General features: G+C 37.6%; 1 protein-coding gene across 2 annotated transcripts in view; it reads right to left on the bottom strand.

Moving 5' to 3' along the window:
* Positions 1 to 411: 411 nt before the first annotated feature.
* CLCA2 (chloride channel accessory 2) overlaps positions 412 to 23638 on the bottom strand; it is a 42690-nt gene continuing 19463 nt past the window's right edge. For both annotated transcript variants that reach the window (XM_066376699.1, XM_066376700.1), the window contains 8 exons: positions 22490 to 22720; positions 21258 to 21435; positions 20329 to 20435; positions 18619 to 18843; positions 16018 to 16288; positions 13278 to 13448; positions 10028 to 10261; positions 412 to 1748 (listed from right to left, as the gene is read on the bottom strand). In XM_066376699.1, coding sequence (XP_066232796.1) covers positions 1312 to 1748; positions 10028 to 10261; positions 13278 to 13448; positions 16018 to 16288; positions 18619 to 18843; positions 20329 to 20435; positions 21258 to 21435; positions 22490 to 22720 — 1854 coding nt within the window. In that variant the 3' untranslated portion in view covers positions 412 to 1311. The remainder of the gene's footprint in view (positions 1749 to 10027; positions 10262 to 13277; positions 13449 to 16017; positions 16289 to 18618; positions 18844 to 20328; positions 20436 to 21257; positions 21436 to 22489; positions 22721 to 23638) is intronic.

The raw sequence follows: 23638 nt of genomic DNA, 5'->3' as shown, positions 1-23638 counted from the left end.
CTTGGAATGTAGTCGGCCAGCCCTGCGATGTAGTATGAACTGCAAGGGGGCAGCCTAGGTAGGGACTTGTTGGTTGTTTTTCTCCCCAGTGCTGCTCTGATAGTCTTACTAAAGGCTTCGCTCTCTTTGTCATTTTTTATTGTTCCTATTCGCCACAATTCCTCCTCTCCAGAACTTAATCTAATTTTCATTTTTATTTGATCCTGATTGTAAAACAGATCTATTCCATATTATTGTTTGTATTTATAAAGTAAAGTTTTCAGTTATTTAATATACAAAGCAAATTATTCTATTGTTCAATAATCTTTTTTTTAAATAAGAGAAGTAAAATTAAATGAAAGGTGATTTTTATTTCCTTGTCACCTATGTTTCTCTCTCTCAATTAGCTCCCCATTCTTGTAGCTAAAAAACCCTTGATCATGAAAGGCATCCTAGAATCTTAAACAAAAAAACAGAATCAGTTAACATTTCCAAAGTTCACTCTTTCCTTCATGACCTCTTCTTGGGTTGAAATGGAAGGAAACTAGATAGCCTATGTTTGTGTTAAAACAAGTTGAGAACTATGTCTTTAATTTTTTACTTAAAGTTTTATGAGAGTTATAACCATTTACATTGAATAACACCCAAGATAATAATTTGGAAAGCTGCTTTGATGAGAGTAGAAGCTTATAAACTGTAAATTCAATAGACATCTGTTACAAAACTGACATCAGGGAAAAAGAATAAGACCCACATTTTCAGGTTAACTTTTACAGTGAACACAGATCTCTGAGCAGAGGGAACAGGTTTGATCTGCAGTATAGTTAATCAAATGGCTGAAGGTAAAGAATTTCAATTATATATAAAATGCAGATTGATCTTTGGTCATAAATAGGTTATCTGTTCTGAACAGATAAAGAAAATGAAAAATTAATCAAAGTAACTAAACAACTGCTTTATATGGACAGTTATATTATTAAGACCTAACCTCCTCTTCTCTACTAGGAGTTATTTTTTTCTCTCAATAAAAGAAGCTTTTCTTGACTCTTTGATTCAACTTTGACCTTGCATCTTTTTGCCTTTACAAACATTACCTTGGAGAATAACTTATTATTTTGTCTATAGCCAGAGTTTAAGGGTTTTCTAATTTCTACTCAAAATAAATGTTATAAAAGCATTTTTGTCTATTTATTACATAAAAATGTGACCTGTACTATTCAAACATTTAAAGCATTTTTAACAGTTTTGATTAATTGTTTTTTATTGGTATGTTTTTGTAAAATGTAAAGGACATGGGTATTATATCAAAGAAGGAAGGTACTCTGCATTTGTTCATAGTAATTTTGTCCCATTCTCTTCTGCTCTCTTTTTCTTGTTTAGAATACAGTGTGTTACAACTATAGTGAGACAAATGATTCCTATTAAACTCATTGCTGTTACAACTCCTTTCAATACAAGAAAATCTCTGGCAAGTACAGGAGCAGAATTTGGGGAAATAAATAGTGAGGCCTGAGCAATGTTAGATACTGCAGATTTTAAGGAGTGCTTATCCATGGCTTGTATGGCCACATAAATTCTGTGGTTTCCTGGTGTTGTTCCATCAGGTTGATAATCAGGTCCATTTATGAAAAGCTGTGGTGAAAATGTAAATATCTCCTTGGCGCCAACTTGTTGAGGATTTAGATTTGATGTGTTCACTAAAATGGCATTGTTAAAATCATCTTGAATATTCTGTAGGCTTTTACTCATTCTTATTTCATAGCTGTTAGCTGAAATTAAAAACAAAAATATAAATAGGAAGGTTAAGTCACTTCAAGTAGGTTTTCTAATTTAGCACACATGACTGATGAGAATAGCCATAAAATGTGAAATACCTAGGAACAAATATAATAAGAAAAAAGCACATGAATAAAATTTTAATACATTACCTAGGAACTCATATTAATACCTAAACAAGAGGAAAGATATTATGTTTTTTAATAGTAAGCATTATAAAAATATTGTTATTTTATAAATTTTATGTGATTCTATTGAAAATTCCTCTATTTTCAATTTTAACAAGCTTATTGTAAAGTTTAAATGAAAAAAAATTCAAGATTAGCCTTATAAAGTCTAAAAAATAGCAATGTCAGAAGACTGACATTATCTAATATAAAAACACTGTAATGCTTTAAGAACTAAAAAATCACAGTACTGGTGCATGAATAGACATAATAAAAAATAGGTCAAAATATATTCAGGAATTTAGTATATAATAGAGATAGAATTAATTAATGGTTGGGGGGAAGATACAAATTTCCTTTCTTTTTTGCTTGTAAAGATTTATTTATTTATTTAATTTATTGGGGTAACATTGGTTAATAAAATTATATAGGTACGATTCCCAGCCAGGGCACACAGGAGAAGCGCCCATCCGCTTTTCCACCCCTCCCCCTCTCCTTCCTCTCTATTTCTCTCTTCCCCTCCCACAGACAAGGCTCCATTGGAGCAAAGTTGGCCTGGGTGCTGAGGACACCTCCATGGCCTCTGCCTCAGGCGCTAGAGTGGCTCCAGTTGCAAAGGAGCATCACCCCCTAGTGGGTTTGCTGGGTGGATCTTGGTCAGGCACATGCAGGAGTCTGTCTTTCTGCCTCCCTACTTCTCACTTCAAAAAAATACAAAAACAAACATACAAACAAAAAAGTAGCATAGGGAAAAAAACCTCTTATAATAAAATTATATCAGGGGTACAATTCTATAACACATCATTAGTGTTTTGTGTTCAATTCTCCTTCCATCACAATTTATCCCCTTTACCCTCTCTATCTTCCCCCAGCTCCCCACTCCTTTCACCATACTGTTGTCTATCTGTGAGGTTTTTCTTTTTAGCTTAATCCCTTCACCTGTCTGCTCGCTGCATCTATGAGTTTGTTTCTGTTTTGTTTGTTAGTTTATTTTATTCATTAGATTCCACATATAAGTAAAATCCTATGGTGTTTGTCTTCTTTGGCTCATTTCACTTAGCATAATACTCTTCAGCTCCATCCATGATGTGTATATGTACCACACCTTTTTTCCTCTTATCTACTGATGGGCACTAGGGCTGCTTCCAAATGTTGACTATTGTAAATAATGCTGCAATAAACATAGGGATGCATATATTCTTTTGAATTAGTGTTTTGGGTTTCATTGAATATATACCCATAAGAGGAATTACTGGGTCATAAGGCAGTTCCATTTTTAATTTTTTGGAAAGAAATGTAAATTTTTTGATAATGATATTGTGATAACTGGGCAAATAAATAGCTGAAAAAACTATGATCCATACTAAAAATGTTTTCTTTTTTTCAGGATAATCTCCAAAGTGATCTAAAAGTTTGATATAGAAAATAAAAATATTAAGTATTTGGTAGGAGAAAATGGATCAATTCCAGTATAATCTTCAAGTGAGAAAAGCTCTTCTAATTTAGACTCAACATTCAGAAGCCACAAACAAAAACAACAAAATAATAAATTTGAGTACATATAATAAAAAACTAGCATAGCGAGGCCCTGACCAGCTGGCTCAGTGTAAGAGCATCAGCCCGGGGGCATGTGGAAGTCCTGGGTTCGATTCCCAGCCAGGGCACACAGGAGAAGCGCCCATCCGCTTTTCCACCCCTCCCCCTCTCCTTCCTCTCTATTTCTCTCTTCCCCTCCCACAGACAAGGCTCCATTGGAGCAAAGTTGGCCTGGGTGCTGAGGACACCTCCATGGCCTCTGCCTCAGGCGCTAGAGTGGCTCCAGTTGCAAAGGAGCATCACCCCCTAGTGGGTTTGCTGGGTGGATCTTGGTCAGGCACATGCAGGAGTCTGTCTTTCTGCCTCCCTACTTCTCACTTCAAAAAAATACAAAAACAAACATACAAACAAAAAAGTAGCATAGGGAAAAAAACCTCTTAAATTATAAACATAAATGTTAAGTGGCAAAATATATGTAAGTTAAATTCAATGTAAGGCTTAATTCTGGTAGTAGCTGAGTGGCTTCTATTGGACTAACTACCCAGTAGATAACAGGTATAACCTCTAAAGAAAGAAAGAAAAAAACATTGAAGCACTGGTTTCAAAAACACAAAAAAACCCAGAAACCCAAGAACAGATAGACTTTAAAATAAGGAACTAGTATATGAATGGTTTATATTTAGATAGTTTTCCTCCAAGGGCACTTACCATTTTGGCACATATAGCTGAATCTGTTACAAAAAGCCACTATCTTATTGGTCTGAGAAGTCAGAGGACTGAGTGTAGGGTTGCCAGACTTGTTGAAAATAGAAGGAGGCAGAGAAGGATTAGCCCAAAACATGTGTATAAACTTCCCTCAAATTGTTTGAATACCCCTAAGTTATGCATGTGTTTGTGAAATCCCAATGGCTCAAGGGAAAAGCAATAGCTAGAAAGCTGAAAGTTTAGCAGAGTTTTATGTTAATGTCTACCATAGGGGAGATAGAGAGTTTGGAGTATGAGTCTTGCAAAGTTAAAAGGAGCCTGATAAACATATGATATGTCCATTAAAAGCTTAGAAAGGGCCTGACTGGGTGGTGGCGCAGTGGATAGAGCATCAGACTGGGATGTGGAAAACCCAAGTTCGAGACCCCGAGGTTGCCAGCTTGAGTGAGGGCTCATCTGGTTTGAGCAAAAAGCTCACCAGCTTGAGCCCAAGCTCGCTGGCTCAAGCAAGGGGTTACTTGGTCTGTTGAAGGCCTGTGGTCAAGGCACATATGAGAAAGCAATCAATGAACAATTCAGTTGTTGCAACGTGCAATGAAAAACTAATGATTGATGCTTCTCATCTCTCCATTCCTGTCTGTCTGTCCCTGTCTATCCCTCTCTCTGACTCTCTCTCTGTAAGAAAAAAAAAAGTTTAGAAAGGGGAGAGGAAGGAGAGGAAGGGGTGAGGGAGGGGTGAGGGAGGGGTGGGGAGGGGAGGGGCACAAAGAAACCAGATAGAAGGTAAGGGAAGATAATTTGACTTTGGGTGAGAGGTATGCAACATAATCAAATGTCAAAATAACCTGGAGATGTTTTCTCTGAACATATGTACCCTGATTTATCATTGTCACCCCATTAAAATGAATTTTTTAAAAAAGGAAAAAAAAAGTTTAGAAAATCAACAGTTTTGGAATAAAGATTATATTCCAGAATCAAGGGATATATCCTAGGCTTAAGAGCAAAACACTGTCCTGGCCGGTTGGCTCAGTGGTAGAGCGTCGGCCTGGCGTGCAGAAGTACCGGGTTTGATTCCTGGCCAGGGCACACAGGAGAAGCGCCCATCTGCTTCTCCACCCCTCCCCCTCTCCTTCCTCTCTGTCTCTCTCTTCCCTCCTGCAGCCGAGGCTCCATTGGAGCAAAGTTGGCCCCGGGCGCTGAGGATGGCTCCTTGGCCTCTGCCCCAGGCGCTAGAGTGGCTCTGGTCTCAACAGAGCAACGCCCCGGAGGGGCAGAGCAAGGCCCCCTGGTGGGCAGAGCGTCGCCCCCTGGTGGGTGTGCCGGGTGGATCCCGGTTGGGCGCATGTGGGAGTCTGACTGTCTCTCCCCGTTTCCAGCTTCAGAAAAATACAAAAAAAAAAAAAAAAAGAGCAAAACACTGAGGACCCAGGTTCAAAATCCTGAGGTTGCTGGCTTGAACGTGAGGTCGCTGGCTTGAGTGTGGTGTCACTGGCTTGAATGTGGGATCATAGACATGACCCTATGGTCACTGGTTTGAAGCCCAAGGTTGCTGGCTTGAACAAGGGGCCACCAGCTTGTTCAAGGCATGTATGAGAAGCAATCAATGAACAATTAAAATGCCACAACTATGAGCTGATGCTTCTCATCTCTCTCCCTATTTTTCTCTGTCTCTGTCTCTTTCTCATGTGCTCATGCTTGCTAATAATAAAAGAAAAAAAAAAGAGCAAAACTGGAATAGACAAACTCTAGTCAGATGTAAAATTAAGCTTCCTCAAAGTCAAGGTAATTCAAAGTCTCTACTAGAAAAATTGCAAAACATTTTAGGAAAACATATTATTATTCCAGAGTCTATAATTTGATGCTACATGTCTAATATATAACAATTTATTACAAAAAAATTACAAGCCATGCAAAGAAACAGAAAATATGATATATCATCAAGAAAAATACCAGCAAATATAACAGTCACAAATGACTGAGATTTAAAATTAATAGGCAAGGACTTTAAAACAATCATCATGAGAATATGATAGGTATACATGAAAGGTTGGCTATAGTGAATGAAGAGATGAAAAATTTGAGGAGAGAAGTGGAAACTTTTACAAAGAAGCAAATGGAAATCCTAGAATTGAAATAAAACTACAATGAAAAAATGTATTTGCAAGAATTAAGATTGGATTGGACACACAGAAGAATCAGGAAACTTGAAAACAGGTTCATGAAAATCAGCCAAAATGAGGCTTGGAAAAACTTGGAAAAAAATAGAAAAATTAAAAATAATCTCAATAACCTCAATGAGATCCACTGACATATCCATTCAGTGGTATAATTAATATTATATAATATAATATAATATAATATAATATATAATATAATATTGATATAATATCCAAGAAAGAAAGAAAAATAATTTTTATTTTATTTTATTTTATTTGTATTTTTCTGAAGTTGGAAACGGGGAGGCAGTCAGACAGACTCCCGCATGCACCTGACCGGGATCCATCAGGCATGCCCACCAGGGGGCGATGCTCTGCCCCTCTGGGGAGTTGCCCTGTTGCAGCCAGAGTCATTCTAGTGCCTGAAGCAGAGGCCATAGAGCCATCCTCAGTGCCCGGGGCCAACTTTGCTCCAATGGAGCCTTGGCTGCAGGAGGGGAAGAGAGAGACAGAGAGGAAGGAGAGGGGGAGGGGTGGAGAAGCAGATGGGCGCTTCTCCTGTGTGCCCTGGCCTGGATTCAAACCTGGGACTCCTGCATGCCAGGCCAACGCTTTACCACTGAGCCAACCAGCCAGGGCCAGAAAAATAATTTTTAAAGATTATATTTTGAACGATGGTTGTATGAGAACATGATGAAAATGTCAGAGGAAGCATTATGACAGTAAGAATGTTAGGCAGGGAAGATAGGGCAGGTAAGGATGTCCAAGAGTGGTGCTTTGCAATCTGGCCCCACCGCAATGTTCTACCCAGGCTCCTGGCATTAGAACCTGGCCTCCATTCTTCTCCCACACTGATTTCTATAATACATCCTTTTAATACCTCTTCCTGAAGTCTGAACCATAAAAATGGTACTGTGTTATATATAAAATGTCTTTTTAATCATTCTGTGCCTTTTTTCTCTCAATACAGGAATTGTACATTTTGAGGTACAATGACCATCTTAAATCACATCTATATAATGTTTAGCACTGTGCTGGTCACATAATAATTGGTTAGTAAATAATATATTTTTATTTTAATTTCTGGAGAAAACACAAAGGAAATTAACTTTATAACAAAGATACAGATCATGTTTGGTACTCAGTTTTAATGGTTATTTACACTAGACTTTTCATGAAAGTCCAAGAAAATAACCTATTTTTATAATGCCTAGAACATATACATGTAACCATTGAAAAAGGTGGGGGTTAGGGGATCCAACTCCCACATAGTCAAAATCCACATATTTCTGTTGACTCCACCTAAACATAACTATAGTTGGTCTTTCACATTTGCAGTTTTAATCAACTTTAGACCAAAAACAGTATTTGTGATCAGCATTTGGGAATCTGAAGTTGGAAAATCTCAGGTGAGAATGCAAAAAATATTGTTTTCTATCTACAGCTGGTTGAATCCATGGATGCAAAATTTGAGATATTAAGGGCTGATTATATTTATTAAAAGAAAATAATCTGTGTATAAGTGGACCCAGGCAGTTCAAATCTGTATTGGTCAAGGGTCAATTGTACATTCCTAAACATAATGATGGCCTGGTAATGTTTTGTTTATTCTATGTGATTGGTCTTTTCTAGGATATAGCATATGGTGAAGAGCCAGTACTCAATGGTGTATACTGATGTCTATGTATCTGTGAGAATGTTTCTTTATTGTTAATGAGGTTTTCAAAAAAAATGTAGTTACATTTTTTAATAATTGTAAAACCAGAGGCTACCCCCATTGTTTCTAATTCTGGCAGCAGAGGTGATGAAAACACCTTCCTAGATAAATTGTGAAAAAGAAAAGGTGAGAAAAGCACATGTTTATGAGTTAAACAGATACCTTCTTGCTAATTGGTCTTCTCATGGCTGGCTTGTCAAAGTTGCTGAGTTATTAAATCAGTTATAGCTGAATAATCTCAGGAACTTATACACATTCAATCATTTTCTCCCACATATCTTTTGTGCTCTGAGGTTTTGATATTGTTGCAAGCTTGAATCATTCTGTTTATCAGTGAGGTCTATTTGGTGAAGTTCTCTCTATTCCCATGTAATATCCGTTATAATATCAATTTATACTTAAGTCCCAGTTGGTTCTATTTATTCTTTTCGAGTTATTAATAACCACTAATTCCACACCTTCACTTTCTTTCTCCTCTTTTAATACAGTGGTGTAGTTGAAAGTATTGGGGTTTTGAAAAGAATAGTTCCTGGTAGTAATGGCAGTTTGAGCTTCTGTTTGTCTCTTTTAACACACTACTATGCTTTTGAGCCTTCTGAGGTAGGGAAAATACTAGATAGCGGGCATTAATCTTACCTTTAAATAGAGATGGGAGTGAGTGTTTAGGGTCCTTACTCCAAAGAAGGTAGAGAAGTCTCTAGCAATGTAAACCAAGAGCCCAGAAAACTTACTGGGCACATTTTCTCTTCCTTCTCTGGATTTCATATGTGTCATCTCATTTCTTCTATACAATGCCTTATGAGGCAGATAATTTTAGTCTTGTTTTCCATATTAGAAAACTGATGCCAATAAAATTTAAGCAACCTGCCAAAGATCAAACAGCCAAACTTAAAGCCAGAGTGGGAATGATTTCTTTCTTTACTACTAAGTTACAGCAATTTCCACTACACAGGGGGCTTGTCCATCCCACAGTTTTAATCATTTCACATCTCCAACCTTTAAATTTGGAGAGTCTTTAATTCAGAGTGTAAAATATTTTTCTTCCTTCCTTGCTGGCAAGAAGAGAGAGGTTTTGATAAAAGAATATGAGGACAAACCTACAATATTGACTGTCTCTCAGCAGCACAGAATTTGTAAATGACACCCTTTCAAGCAATGTAGTGAACGATTATAAGCCAAAGAAAGATGGCCGAAGATGGAAGCAAGACTGGCAAAGGCCCAAGGTAGTCACTATTATTGACAGATATTGAAAAACTCAACTCTCAATAGAGAAGATTGGTTCCTATAGAATCCTCAGTCAGAGGCATCAGGAAATAGACCATGTAATGTGTAATCAATAATAACCTCTGTGTGTGTGTGTGTGTGTGTGTGTGTGTGTGTGTGTGTGTGTGTAACGGCAAAGTTGTTGAGTTGTTGGAAAGGTTATTCTTTGAGAAAAGTTGAATTGCTCTGGAAATCAAAAGACAAGGTAGTTGGAAGCCTGAATGCCGGACAGTTAGGAAGCCCCAGCCAGGGAGCTGGTCCCAGCCTCCCTGACAAAGATGATGGCTGGGAGTGGGAGAGGAAACTGCACCAAGTTTTACATGCTTATGGAAATTATTACCTTAAACCTGTCTTCTAAATCTGAACAAATAATCACTATCCAATCTTCAGAAAACTGATCGCCTCAGTATTTGGAAGTCCATACTCTGTATCTATTTCTGCTGATAAGACCACAATTATGTGAGGTATCATGTTTCCAATCAGGGTTTCTGTTGATTTTAGTGCTGGTCAGTTTCCCAGGGCCTCTGCAGTCCTGGAGCAGCTGATTCCCTCTCATTCCAAACTCCGTGATCTAAAGCCTCACCAACTAACTCAAATCTTTTCATTGCAGCCCTCTGTCACTTTGTCAGCACTGAACTCCCAAAGTTACTTTTATTCAATTAACACTAAAAACAGTTATTAGAAATGTTTCCTCGTCAAAAAATAGGTAATGAAACCAAGAAACTTACCCTGGCCCTGATCAAAGTCTTCTCCAGGTGCTGTCCAAGATAAAGTCACCTTTTCTTCCACTTTTACAGCTTCCAGGTCAATGATTTTGCATGGTGGAAACACATCAGGGCGGGGGCCCACGGGAACCCCCTGCACGGAAAAGGAGCCCCCTGAGCTTATTCGACTAAAGCCGCTCTTCTGCTCCTCCTCACTCCTGCCCACTGACTTTCTTGGGGCATTCATCTGAATGTTACCTGGGGCAGCAAGGAAAAGAATAGCCAGACAATAATTACAGCCTCCTGAATAGCTTGTTTTTGACAGATTACTGAGAGGTATTTAAGACTTTTTAAAACTACATTTTTAGAATAACTGATTTGTTTATTCCACAATTCATTCATTCACTCATCCATTCATTTATTCAATAAAGTATTTTGAGGGCATATCCTGTGCCAGTGGTCATGGACAGTACAGTACCTCATGGAATTAATTGTGATCAATGTAAGAAGGAAAAAAAGCAGGGATTTACGAAAGAAAATAACACAGGCATATAATTTAGAGTGTTATCAAGAAAGTTATGTTTAAAGGTTTCCTACAGTATGAGTATGTGTCAGCCAGGAAAGAATGGAGGCATGACTGTCCTAGGCAGAGGGAAGAGTTGTATGAAAGTCTGAGGTGCAGAAGAGCTTTTTGCAAGTTAAAGTAAGGAGCGGAGTAGTTTGAGATGAGACAGGAGAGAAGGTCAGGCAGGACCTGCGGGCCTCTGTAGTGGTTTGAGAGTTTAATCTTATTTGCTGTGGGGTAGCAGGGCAGTGACATGATCACATTTGCCCTCTAGCAGCTCACTCTGGCTGCTCTCGGTGGAGAATGGATTCAAGTACAGCAAGCAAAGAGGCCAGTGAGACAGCCGTTGCCAACAGTCCAGACAAGGAAAGATGGCAGTTTGGGCTGGGTGACAGCAGTGCAGGAGAGGCAAGAAGAAGCCAGTTGGTGATGTATTTTGGAGGTGAAATCAGCAAAAGCTGATGGTAGATTATAATATGGCAAGAGAAAAAAAACTGGTGAACAACAGCAGAGAGTAGCTCCCAGGTTATTAAAAGGAGCACATTGGGAAAAGCAGCAGGCTAAAGTGAAGGGGACTAAAAATGTAAGTTTCATAAGGTTTGTGATTCCTGTAAAACATCTAATGGAAATGTCAAGGGGCCAGTTAGCTATAGATTTCAGTCTCCTAAAGAGTTTTTAGCTACATTTGATAATTTTGAAGTTATGGATCAAAGTTATAGTCATATAGATATTAAAGTTATATAAGTTAATGAGTTTATCTAATACAAATTTCAACTATATTGATAAATTATATTTCTTGGCTACTTGACTTACTATGTGTGAGGCACTTTTCTAAATACCTGATGTGTATCAAATATTTAATTTTCCAGCAATGCTATGAGGAGGGTACAATTATTACCCCCATTTTTAGAGATGATGAAACCAAAGTACACAAGCTAAGTAACTTGATTGGTGCCAAAGTCACACAGCTAGTAAATGGAGGAGCTAGGTTTCCAACCCAGGTAGTGTGGTTCCAAATAGTAGACTGAGAAAGTGGCTCTCAGCTCTGACAATTGGCAACAATAGGAAAGGAGAACCTGGAAGAAGAACCTGACAGGGCCTAAGAGGTGATCAGGTGAATGTGGTATCACAGGAACCAGGAAAGGACAAAAGAGAAATCAACCAGTTGTGTCAGATGCTGCTCAAACATGAGAACTAAAATGTGTCCATTGAATTTAACAGTAGGGAGGTCATTGGTGACCAGAGCCAGAGCAATTCCAGTGCAGTGATTTGAATGGAAGAGTGATTTGGATGGAAGTCAAATTGCAGTGAACACAATAGTGAATTGGAGGTGAGAAAGTATAGTCAGCAGGTTTAGTTTAATTTCAAGGAACCAGATGATAGGGACTAGAAGAGTGGGCAGTAACCAAAGAATGACCAACAAGAAGCATTTTAATATGGGAAGTAATAAAGGAGGCTTCAATACTGCTCAGAGTGGTCAGCAGAGCAGGAACACACAGGCAGGGCCCTCAAGGCCCCTGGCTGGGCAGGCTGGATAGGATCCAGAGCATTTCCAGTGGAGACACTAGCTACTGTGCCTGGAGATCTGATGATGTGAAAATAGAGCAGCTTCTGTGCTCAAGGTATCACCTGATAATTAGTTGACAAAGTGAATGTTATGTATGGTAGTCCTGCCTAGGGAAACTTACAGTAACTTTCTCTTTCTATGCTATTAAGGGCCCATATGAAGTACTCAGATTAAAGGACAGTTGAATATTATCTTTTTAACCTCACTGTACACAAGGTGCTGATATTTTCATAACTTTAAGCTCATGGATTTTCAAAGATACTCAGACCAGTCAGTAGCCTGCAAACTCCTTGAGTGGAATTGTCTTCATATTTTACCTACATCCCACCTTCCTAAGACTAAGCCTGTCACCTGCTAGACCTTCAAAACCTTTGATTTATAAATGATAAAAAGAAATATTTATTTATAAATGACATATTACATTTAAATAAAAAATAATTAGTTGTAGCTGATAAAATACGTAAAAAGTATTCATAAACATTCTGCAGTTTTGCAAATACGAATGCTTAGAAATGCTCTTGAGACTATTTTATAAAAGACTGCAGCATATTTCTCTTTGTTATTCTTTAACCACTGTTTCTTATCAGGAACTACAATAATGGTGTTAAAATATATTCATCTTCTATTTATTTGGCATTTTTGTCGTGAAGGAAAACATAACACCAGGAAGGACTCAGTAGGCTGTAGTATCTAACCTCGTATTCTTTTCAGGATCTTACTTCCTGTGTGGATTGTTTGGTTTATTTGCTTCCCTCTTTCAACTGCTAACAACTATGTGCCTTTTTCTCTTGCTAAACGTTTGTAGAGGAAATGCAGGAGTTGGAACTAAAAAAACTCAATAAATCTCTTTATCTGATAGTAATTCTGATGAAACAGTCACAAGAAAGAGGTCAAAATAATGACTGAAATGGAAGTAGGAGAAATCTGTGGGAATTACCTATTGCCTTCTTGTAATCTGCTACTATAATTTTTGAAGAATAAAGGGATAGTCAACAATTTATGCAATGATTTAAGTAGAATGAGTTTTGAAATTCCATCTCTCTTTCTCTTTCATCTCCTTCTCTTTCTCAAATACACACACACACATCAGTTATATATACATTAAATGATATTATTCAAATAGCAGTACTAATGATCCTTACCGTTTGTTATGTAACCTGGTACGTACATAGCATGACTCCCTGGAATAGAATGGCCTAGGGTGCTTATGCTGGAAGAATGATTGACATGCACTTTCAAGCTATATCTACCATTTACAGCAAAGGAGAAAAAATATCTTGAGTAAATTCCATCATTTTTTATAACATCAGCACCTGTATGTATATTAAAAAACAAACAAACAAGCAAAAAACTCAATGTCAACATGTCATCACAGTGGATTACTAAAATTTAATTAAATCACTAAAAATAAGATTTACTTTTCTTATTCTTCCTAATTAACATATGATGTAATAGTCATAACTATTTTTGATATTACCAGGTGATTAAAAATCTAATGGCTATATTTTTCTCCTTGTGGTTCCTTAAACTATGAAAAATTGTTTCCTAAAGATGAATCAGTTATACCTACTTCAGTGCTAAGAAAAGCATTTAATAATCATCTTCAGGGCTCTCCTTCTTATCATTAAAAATAATATTAGGTTTCCATAGAAACCAAGCATGTTCTCCCACTTTTTATAGTCCTTGATCCTTTTGAGATACAAGCAACCTGTTCTTATACATGTGTACATACATTTCTTTTCACATAATTTCAAGGGGTTTATGAAAACCCTGAAGCCCTGATAAGAAAAAAACAAACTCCTGATGAAAAAAAAGTCTTTGTAGTTGACAAAAAGAAAGTGTGAAATCATTTAAGTTTTTTCATTAGTGATTACATGGAAATACTATTCTAGATTAGAAGGGGCTTGCTGACTTGGAGTTTGATATGCTTTGGTTTCACCCGCCGTGCTTTGTTTCAAGAGACCTGCTAAAAGCTTGGCCTACTATACTTCTTTCCTTTTGTGTTGAACCTCAGATAGCAGTTCAGTTCCAAACCAAGTCCATGACTGCAGGGCAGGATGGCCTAGACTCCAGGCAGCAGGGAGATAGGACTTAGCCCAAGTGAAGATCACTTTCATTGTTCAAGTGCAGATGGCCACACGGGGCAAGCAGCTTGTCCTGTCCTTGTCCTCATAGCACACCCCGCCCTGTACTCTAGCATTGTGCATCACTGTAAGTGTTCTAGCAGGGCCAGGACTGCTCTTTAACATGAGAAAAGTAGGAGCATATTGCTAAGCAACTTATGATCATAGTAGGTTTAGAAACTGTTTTTATGGGCTAGAAAGACATCAGATCTTGGTATTTAGCAATTTATTGATGAATAAGATCAATTTTTATTGAGAATTGATAATGGAAAATTTCTCTATGCCTTGGTTTATTCATTAATATTATTTAGCAGATAAATGCCACTTCTAATATAAAAATAAGTATTATACAATATATAAGTGCTAAGCATTGGGGGGCCCTAAATTTACACTTTAATGCCTAAACATTTTTTTTCATTGTTTCTTTCATTAGAGTATAAATTTAGACATCAAATAAAAAAGTCCCATGAAATAAATATTAAAGCCTATTGAGTCTATTCAAGTGATCTTTCCTAAGACAACTGTTCTCATGTAAGTGAGCCTATAGGCTGGGGCACAGTTGGTACTTTCTGCAAAGTGCATTTTTGGACTGCATACAAAAAAATGATAGGTGTGGCCACAGATAAGCAATCAAGAGTATGGAAGTTCGTTTGGAGCCATCCCAACAGATAAAACAAGGGGACTTCTCTACTACCCCTCTGAAATAGACTTGAACTAAACTCCTGTAAATGAACATTTGTTTCATAAATGTCACACAAGATGGTCATGGCAAGATATTAATGAGTTACCAAACCCAAGACTCTGAAAATTTATTTTTGCAACAACCAAGGGAAGGAATATGGTTTTATTCCTAGAGAAGCCAATTTAGGCCTCTAACATAGACTTTGAGGTCTATTGTCATTCTGAGAATTTAGGGGAAAAAAAAACCTAGAAAGATAAAACAACAAAGGAGCTTGTTTTCAGAAGTTAAAAAGGTCGAAAAGAGCCCAGCTGCTGCTGTGGGCCAGCCAGGTGCTGTGCTGTCTGTGTCGTGTGATGAGCAGTTCTGAACCCTCCACGTGCGTGAGTGCTGTAAAGTAGGGCTTTGTTTTGTTTTACTTCATTTTCCCATGGGTGGGAAAATCTCTATCCCAATTCTACTAGGCTTGCTGTTTGGTCCTCTTGTGACCAATTCACATATGTAAAAGGCACTGGCTCTGCCTTCTTACCAACCCAGCTATTTAGTTAGCTAAAGGAAGTCTAGGGTCATCTTGTGGGTCACAATTTCTAATTTTCTCATCACAGTCAGGTTCAAGGAGGAAAAAATGGATTCTCTGTCACTTTGGGATTATCAGTTGATATTTTACTTGTTCAATCTGATTATTTTAGCCAAGAGTAAAGCTGTTGAGTCTTAGTGGAATAAGGGCATGTCACAAGAACATAAGACCTGTTCCTGTATGACCTAATGAAATGAGTGTGGCCAGTGTGATGGAACAGGTAGAAGCTGAGACCTAGAGACTTTCTCCTGTCATTTTGCTCATGCACACACATGCTGAGGAGCCTCGTGGATACTGTCTTTTCCCAAGTTCACATTTGCTTTCCTTGTGTAGATGCGACCTGCAGCTACCGTATACCAGTGTTTCTCTGAGAATTTGAGAATCTCATAAGATTGGAAGAGAAAAATTGAATTGAAAGAATATTAAAGATAAGCTTAGTATTGTTACTACAGCATCATAGCAGATCTTGAGAACATGGAGAATGACATGACGTTATATATTACCTGCTCCATCATCAAACAGTTTCAGTGTAACAGGGTTTTCAGCCTCTGGCTCAATAGTAGCAGTTACAGTGGCATTGAGAATGGGATCAAACCCCTTCCTCACATTTGCATAAATCATTATGGGATGGGGGAAAGCAGTGCTGTCTTTTCCTACAAAGGCTTCCACAGTCACAGGAGCCTTGGCTGAGTGGGAGGCACGAGAGGTCACTGTCATTTTCAAAGCTTGAATAGAATGGTGAGTATTATTCAGTGTGTAAGTCCAGACCCCAGACTGCAAAACAAAGGTTTCTGTTTTAAGTGTGAAGAAGACAAATCATTAATTTTAAAGCATAAATCTAAGCTCCTAAGGTTTTTTTGTTTTTGTTTTGATGATGTTGCATTTTCTAAAATGTTACAAAAGAATGTCAGGAATAGTAGTAATATTGCTTAGGGGACAACTAAATTCACTATTTACACGGCTCTCAGAGCACAACCGACTTATATTGTTAGGTACGTCTTTAGGGAATTATACCCTGACTTTATTTGTAGGTTAGGACACATCTTGAGTCACATTTTAGAAGATAGATAACAGTGTTTCAAAGTTTCTGAGTAATTTGCAAATATTAATCTGAACCCCTTTACCCAAAAGGCGATTCTGTGTTTTTATTCCTTATATGTAATGAAAAGGATTACAGCAATTTAATTGGATAATTATGATTTATGTGGATAACTTTTACAAGAGGCAACAGTATTCCACCATTCCTCCACTCTCCCCAAACCTTCCACATACCCAGAAATCTCAAGCAACAAAACCCACATATACTGTTAGAAACCAAGAAAAGGAACACACTTTGTTAACTGGTCAGGATTCTACAATGTTTTACAGATATATTGCTAAATATCATCTCTTTTACCTGTCTAGACTGCCTGGGGGGAAACCTGCAGAATAATATCTGAAAGAAAGAAGCTTAAACTACAATGTAGCTTAAACTGTGCATAAATACTCCTTCTTTTCCTCTTTCCTTCTGATGTTCCTTCTTAAACCCTAGAAGTAACAAGAGGAATGCAATTGAGCAGGAGGAAGAATAAAGAAAACAATGGGTTAGGGTGTGACTTGGTGTGGAAAGTAAGATGCCAACACACCTTACCCAGCGTTCCTTGTTGGGATTTTTGTGCTTTACCATTTTCAGATGAAGTCACAATTCAAGCATCATCTAACTCTATGTATCTTCTATCTATCTATCTATCTATCTATCTATCTATCTATCTATCTATCTATCTATCTATCATCTATCTATCTGTGTATGTCTGTCTATCAATCAATCTATCTATAATCTATTATAATCATAACATTAGTAACAGGAACATGGCAGGAATATCCACATCAAAAATTTATCTTTGGGTATAATAAGTGTTTTCATACAGGGTACCTAATCTGGATTAAGAGATCTGGCAAAGGCACCAAGAAGTAAATAAAGTGTTCCTGGTCCTTGTGCACAGGTGTGTAAAGAACATGATCAGTTTGGACAACAGCTAAGTAGGAGCATAGGATGTTTGCAAGAAGAGTTAAGGGATAAATTTGGGCAAAAGCCAGAATCTCAAGGGCTTGGTATATAAGAGTAAGCACATGGATTTTACCTTGAGAACCAAAAGCGTTTGAATAAGGAGAGGTTTGATCTGATTTATGCTTCAGAAGAATCACCTGATAGGGATGATGAAAGAATGGCAAGGACGCTAGCCTAGAGGCAGGGAAGCTGAGCAGAGGCTGGCAACAGTGATGGGGAGGAAGGCCACCAACGCTGAGGAGGGACTGCATTCAGTCAGTGCAAGAGTGGATCTGGCCGGTTCAGCACCCTGCTTAGAACCCTCAGTGGTTTCCCTTTACCTTTAGGATCGAACTCCTGTTCCCTTTCCTGCTATACGGAGCCCTTGCTGACATGACTCCTGCTTTGTCTGTCTAGCCTCATCACTCCCTCCACTTTTCTTCTCTTCACTCTCCCCCTTACTGGCTACTCAGTAGTTCACCCACATTGAACTACTTACAGTTCTGTGAAGATCTGCGTTCTTTTTTTCTGATCTCTATGTGTTGTTCACTCTACTGTTATTCACACCTTTGTGCTCTTTAGCCTTCATATTCCCATTTTATATTTTCGCTTCCAGGAAGCACTCTCCTCCCCCCCCCCCCCCGCCACACCATCCCACCTGCATATTTCTTCTGTATCTGGGTACCCTGTTCTTATTATTATCATAGTATTTTATTATAAAGCACCTAATACAAGACTCAGTGTATAGGAGGTACTCAAAAACATATATATTGCATGTATTCATATTACAAATTCTAAGTGTATAGATAAGTATGTCTATATGGATTTTTTAAAGAAGGAAGTAAGCAAGTATTTTTACTGTATAAATACTAATTTCCACTCTTAAAGTTCTGAACATACATTAGTTGTTCTCCTTAAATTTTAGACATTCACAAAATGTCTTCTTAAGTTTAATGTAAAATTTTACTATATCATAATGGTATTATTTCCTTCCCATAATGCATTTAATTATGTGATTCAACTGAAAGTCACTTCCTTGACTAAATGTTATCATTATGAACAAGCACATGACACCTACCTTAGCAGTTCCTGGAATCCAGAGGCGGGCAGTCCTCAAAGCTTGATTGATGGTAAAATTATGAGTGTAGTATTTTCTTCCATTAGGATCAAATAATACAATCTCAGGGGGACCACAGTTCTGCCACGTTACTAGGAAGGCAGTGTCATTGCCCACACTATGATCCACAGTGACAGTGTTTTTCAGTTGATGGTGAGGTTTAACATTCTTACCCATACTTTCAAGCTATTCAAAATAAAAAAAAAGTATATATATATATATGTTTCTAGTGTATGTATGTATAATCATTGTCAAAAATAAAAAAATATTTAATTTTGACATTTATTATATTTACATAAATAATTTTTCATATAAAAATACATTGCCAGAGCAAAATATAATGTTATACAAATACCGCAGATAGAAAATATTTTGTTCTAGTTAATACAAGTGTCCCTTCAACAGAATTTAATCATTGTCCATTCACAATGGATACAAGTCTGTAAATAGTTTTGAAAAATTATATTTATTAAATAAATAGATTAGTAACCCTTTGTAAAATTGCTCAGACTTGGAAAGCATCTACCATTTTATTGGTGGAGGACAGCAAAGGTATTGTGAACTATATCTAAAATCAATTTAACAAGTGCTTGTGAATGGCTGACGTCCATGCCATGTTCTGTGCTGGGCCCTGAGCTCTCTTAAGGGTTTAGATATAGTTTCTGCCCCCAGTCTAGTGGGGCTAACACATAAAAAACAAGGGGGAGAGGTGGCCAAGTTTGGGAACAGAAGGTTAATTTGAGCCATATGAATAATATTTGTTACTCTTTAACATATTTATTTTTATTTCATATTATGAAAGAGGAAATCACAGGGTAGAAAGACCTTTCAGAAAGCCAGTTGTGGTCTAATCTGTAAGATAGACTGTCATGTATAATTCACCTTTTTTTCACTTCTAATCATGGAATTATGGTTATTGTCTTTACTGTGTACATATAATCTTTGTGTTAGAAATTTCCTAACAATAATTTGCTGACTTCATTGTTCACAGGAAGCCATTAACTTGGCAGGTTCACTTACCATCTGTGAGGAAACAGCAGATGAAATTTTGTTCAGTTATATTCAAAATACTGTATCTTTAAAGTACTTAGAAGAAAATTTTGGCCCTTTTAAAATGACTCTATTAGAGGAAGATTTTGAGAGCAAAATCGAGTAAATTGTGATTGTTAAAGGGAGATATAGGAATTTTTAGAATTTAATGGAATAGTTGATGCTTTTTAATATGCAAGAGGAGCTTCAGAGAAGTTTTTTGAATAAGCTAAAGTGAAATGGATTCTGATTTATGTAAAGTTATGATGGAACTAAAACTAAATACACAGGTTCTTATTTCTCCTCTGGGCCTCGCCTCCACTGCCCCCCAAACCACCCCCATTTTGCGGCTTCAGCAAGGAGCAAGCTCTGCTTCTAGGCCCTGAAAAGCTGAAGTAGCAATTACAGAAAATGACTCCTAGGGCTGAGAAGTACAGACATCAGGTTAAAATGAAGCCTGGCCTGGTGATGCCAGGAAGCCCATTACATATTCAAATAAGGTGAATGAGGCAGTTAACACAATTCATCTATTTTTCTTGTTTCCTTACCACCACCACCACCACCACCACCACGGCCAACACCCTCCCACCCCCCATCCCTCGTCAACTCCAACTGTAAGTATAACCTTAAGGAAATTCTGACCTGAATACATTGATGAAAAATGTCTCCAGTTCCAGAGGAAATTCTACCAAAAGCATCCATCATGCTGTTGGAGTTTGATTTATCTGGAACAAAGAACTTTAAACCTCCTGAAATACATAATTTAGCTGTTAACTATTAAAATGTATAAAAAGATACAAAAATAAAACTTAGGCCGTTCAATATCTTTTTTTTTATGTATAAGAGAATTAATTTGGGGATCATATGACTGTCTGATTTCCTTTGCACGGCTCCCTTACAACCACATCATGAATAGCATAGAGTGGGTGGTTTTATCTCTTCCATTCACAGCTGTTTTGTTGGGAAATAGAACTCTACTCCATACATGATAAAAACTCAATAAATATATATCTACTTGTCTTGTACTAAATATAATTTTTATATAATCTAAATTAATTGTGATCTACATTGCTATAAAATTATATTTACAGTCTGAAAACATTATTTTCAAATTTAGTAAAACTTAAATTTCAGTTTTCAAGTCAGCATACTCATATTTATTAAGTATAAAGAATATAAATATTCTGTGCCTTGTTTAGAACAAAAAAAAAGATAAATAGCTTACAAAATTGTATGTGGTTTATCATATAAGTTAGTGCATTTAATCTTAAATATATTTTTAGCTCCAGGATTATACCTGTTCAGGCTGACTTAACAAAGAAATTACAAAAAATAATATTTTCATAGGATATATATAATTTTCACCATCTAAGTAAACCATAAAAATATTCAGCAAAATTTAGGCAAATTTTAACAATGATTCTTACAGGTTTTTTTCCTAAGAAAATGGTTTCTATTTTTTTAAATTCAGCCACATGTTCTGTTCACATAATCTGGTTTCACTCTTGTGCTTTGATTATTCATATTGAAAGAAAATGCTCTAAAATACAAGTTTTTAGAAATTCACTTACCTGTAAGGTGTGATAATTCCTCCAGGTTTTTGTCAGCAGATGAGCCCAGGGCAATGGTGTGAATGGCTGAACCACTGCTGAGCACAGTGAGGAAGCAATTGTCAATGTGCTTGTCTTCTCCGCTGGTCACTAAAATCATCACAGAGCCATAGGCTTTTCCATGCAGTTTTTCAGCCACCTGGATATGGAATATCAATCATTCAGAAAGAAATGTAATTCAAATTGTCCTATTGATCAGAAAAACTCACTGTTAAGTTCCTCACCGGTGGGTCATGTGCCTCTTTGAGGTCCTTTGTAGCACCTTGCACCCCATTATCATCCCCCTTCAGTCCTCACCTCACCCCATCACAGCACTTGTCATCCTACAGACCATGTCCATTTGCTTGTCAACAGGGACTCTTTCTGTTCCAATCAACATGATATGTCACTAGTTTAGAACAGAGTCCCACATGGAAGATATGAGGGAACATCACTGTGTGAAATCCGGCCTCTGAGATCCAGTAGTTCTCAACTGTGGCTAAACATTAGAATCAGATGGGGAGCTTTAAAGTGTTTAGTGGCCAGGGCACACTTCTGGTAAATTAAATCAGACTCTCTAGGGATAAGACCAAGGCATCAGGATTTTATAATCCCCAAGTGATTTTAATGGGCAACAGAGGTTGAGTAGCACTTGCCTATAAGCAGCAAAAATGGCAATTGATGTGTTTTGCTTGCTACCAGATGTTTGACTGATGGCTGCAACCCAGATGTTGAATCCAAACTTATACTAATTTAGATGAACTCTAACATTCTTGAAACATACATTTGGCCTTTAGTCTCATATATTTGAGGTCTGGTGTGACTATGAGCAGGGGCAAGAGGTGCTAACTTTGACTGGAAAACTCAAGGGTAACTATGACCATAGTTGGGATAGTCCCAGAATTGACAGGGACGGTTTCAGAAAGTGTCCAGATGATGCTGAAGTCTTTCACCCTGTGTATTGTTTTCATTTACTTACTTATTCCTTTAACAAACAGTTATTAAGCAACTATTACATGTCAAATATTTGTTAGGCACAGGGGATATAATAGTGAACAGGACATGGTTCCTGACCTTAAAGATAATCCATCATTACTCTCCTATAGTTGAGCCTGTTATGACCACATTATAACAGATTACCCCAAATCAGAAGCAACACAGATAAAAAATGAGGGGAAGGAAAGTGATGTTGACTGAGGCTTGGGGTACTGTACCTCAAATCCCCTCTTCAGCCCTGAGCAGATGCTGGTTTCTGCTTCAGCGGACACGGTGGCAGGCAGATATGAAGCCAGCAGCTTTCTGTCATCATCATTGTTAATTCGGTGGAGCTGGGCTCTGATCTCTCCTTTGCTGTCAAAACTGACAATGCCCACAAAGGTATGGATTTCAACAACCTGCATCAAGTATAATTCTGCTGCTTGTTGCAGTCGAAGGAGTCTTTCAGCCTATGTCCCCAAAACAAGAAAAGGTAACAACATTTGGTTGGTAGACAAAAGTATCACTAAGTAACCTAATAGGCAAGCATCTCTGCTAGTCCTTTAGGATTTTGAATTATAATTTTTTCTGAGTTGTAAAGAGTGACACAATGTGAGAATATCGTTTGATTAACTGCAGGCTCAAAAATGAATGCTTTTTTGGGAGAAGGGAGTGGTTTGGGATTCTGTCTTTAACAAGCTGTTCATAATTACCACTCTTAAGAACATATATCCTCACTATTTCTCTCCAACTCAGAATTCAAGTATCTATAGCGCCAACTGAGACTGGACTTGTAGCTGCTGCTTTTAAACTTCAGTCTGGGTAAGAGGAAATGCTGCAGAGACCTTTGGTAGAAAACAGCAGTCAGAAATAGCTCTCCTGGCACTACCCTCTGTTATAATGGTCATCTTAGGTGGGGCACTTTGGCTGGAAAGTGGAGATAATATTATATTTCTTATTAATATAGAATTGCTGTAAGGGTCAACTGAGATGTATTTTTTTTTAATTTATGACAGTACAGTTACTCCTTGATCTACTAACCAAGTATAAAGTAATATTAGTGACCAATTTGGGGCCGGTGATGCTGCTAATTAATTCACTAGGATCACTTGTTTTGATGGCTGTGGAGCAGCACACTGAGCTGCAGTGACCACCTGTTCAGTGATGACTGTGGTCTCCATCTACATACAACCCAGACATCTCCTTTAACATCTGTGCCTGCATTTCATACTGCTTGGGGGATATCACTCCTTTAATGTCCCACAGGTCTCTCACACTCTACACACTTTCACTTCATTGCTTCCTTTCTCAACAATTCTTTCTTTCTTTTTTTTTCTGAAGTGAGAAGGAGGGAGGCAGAGAGACAGACTCCCACATGCTTCAGTTTT

Source organism: Saccopteryx leptura, chromosome 3 (genome assembly GCF_036850995.1).
Source record: "Saccopteryx leptura isolate mSacLep1 chromosome 3, mSacLep1_pri_phased_curated, whole genome shotgun sequence".
Classification (NCBI taxonomy): domain Eukaryota; kingdom Metazoa; phylum Chordata; class Mammalia; order Chiroptera; family Emballonuridae; genus Saccopteryx; species Saccopteryx leptura.
Note: the sequence above shows the minus strand (reverse complement) of the source record. Positions and strands in the feature narration are given on the sequence as shown.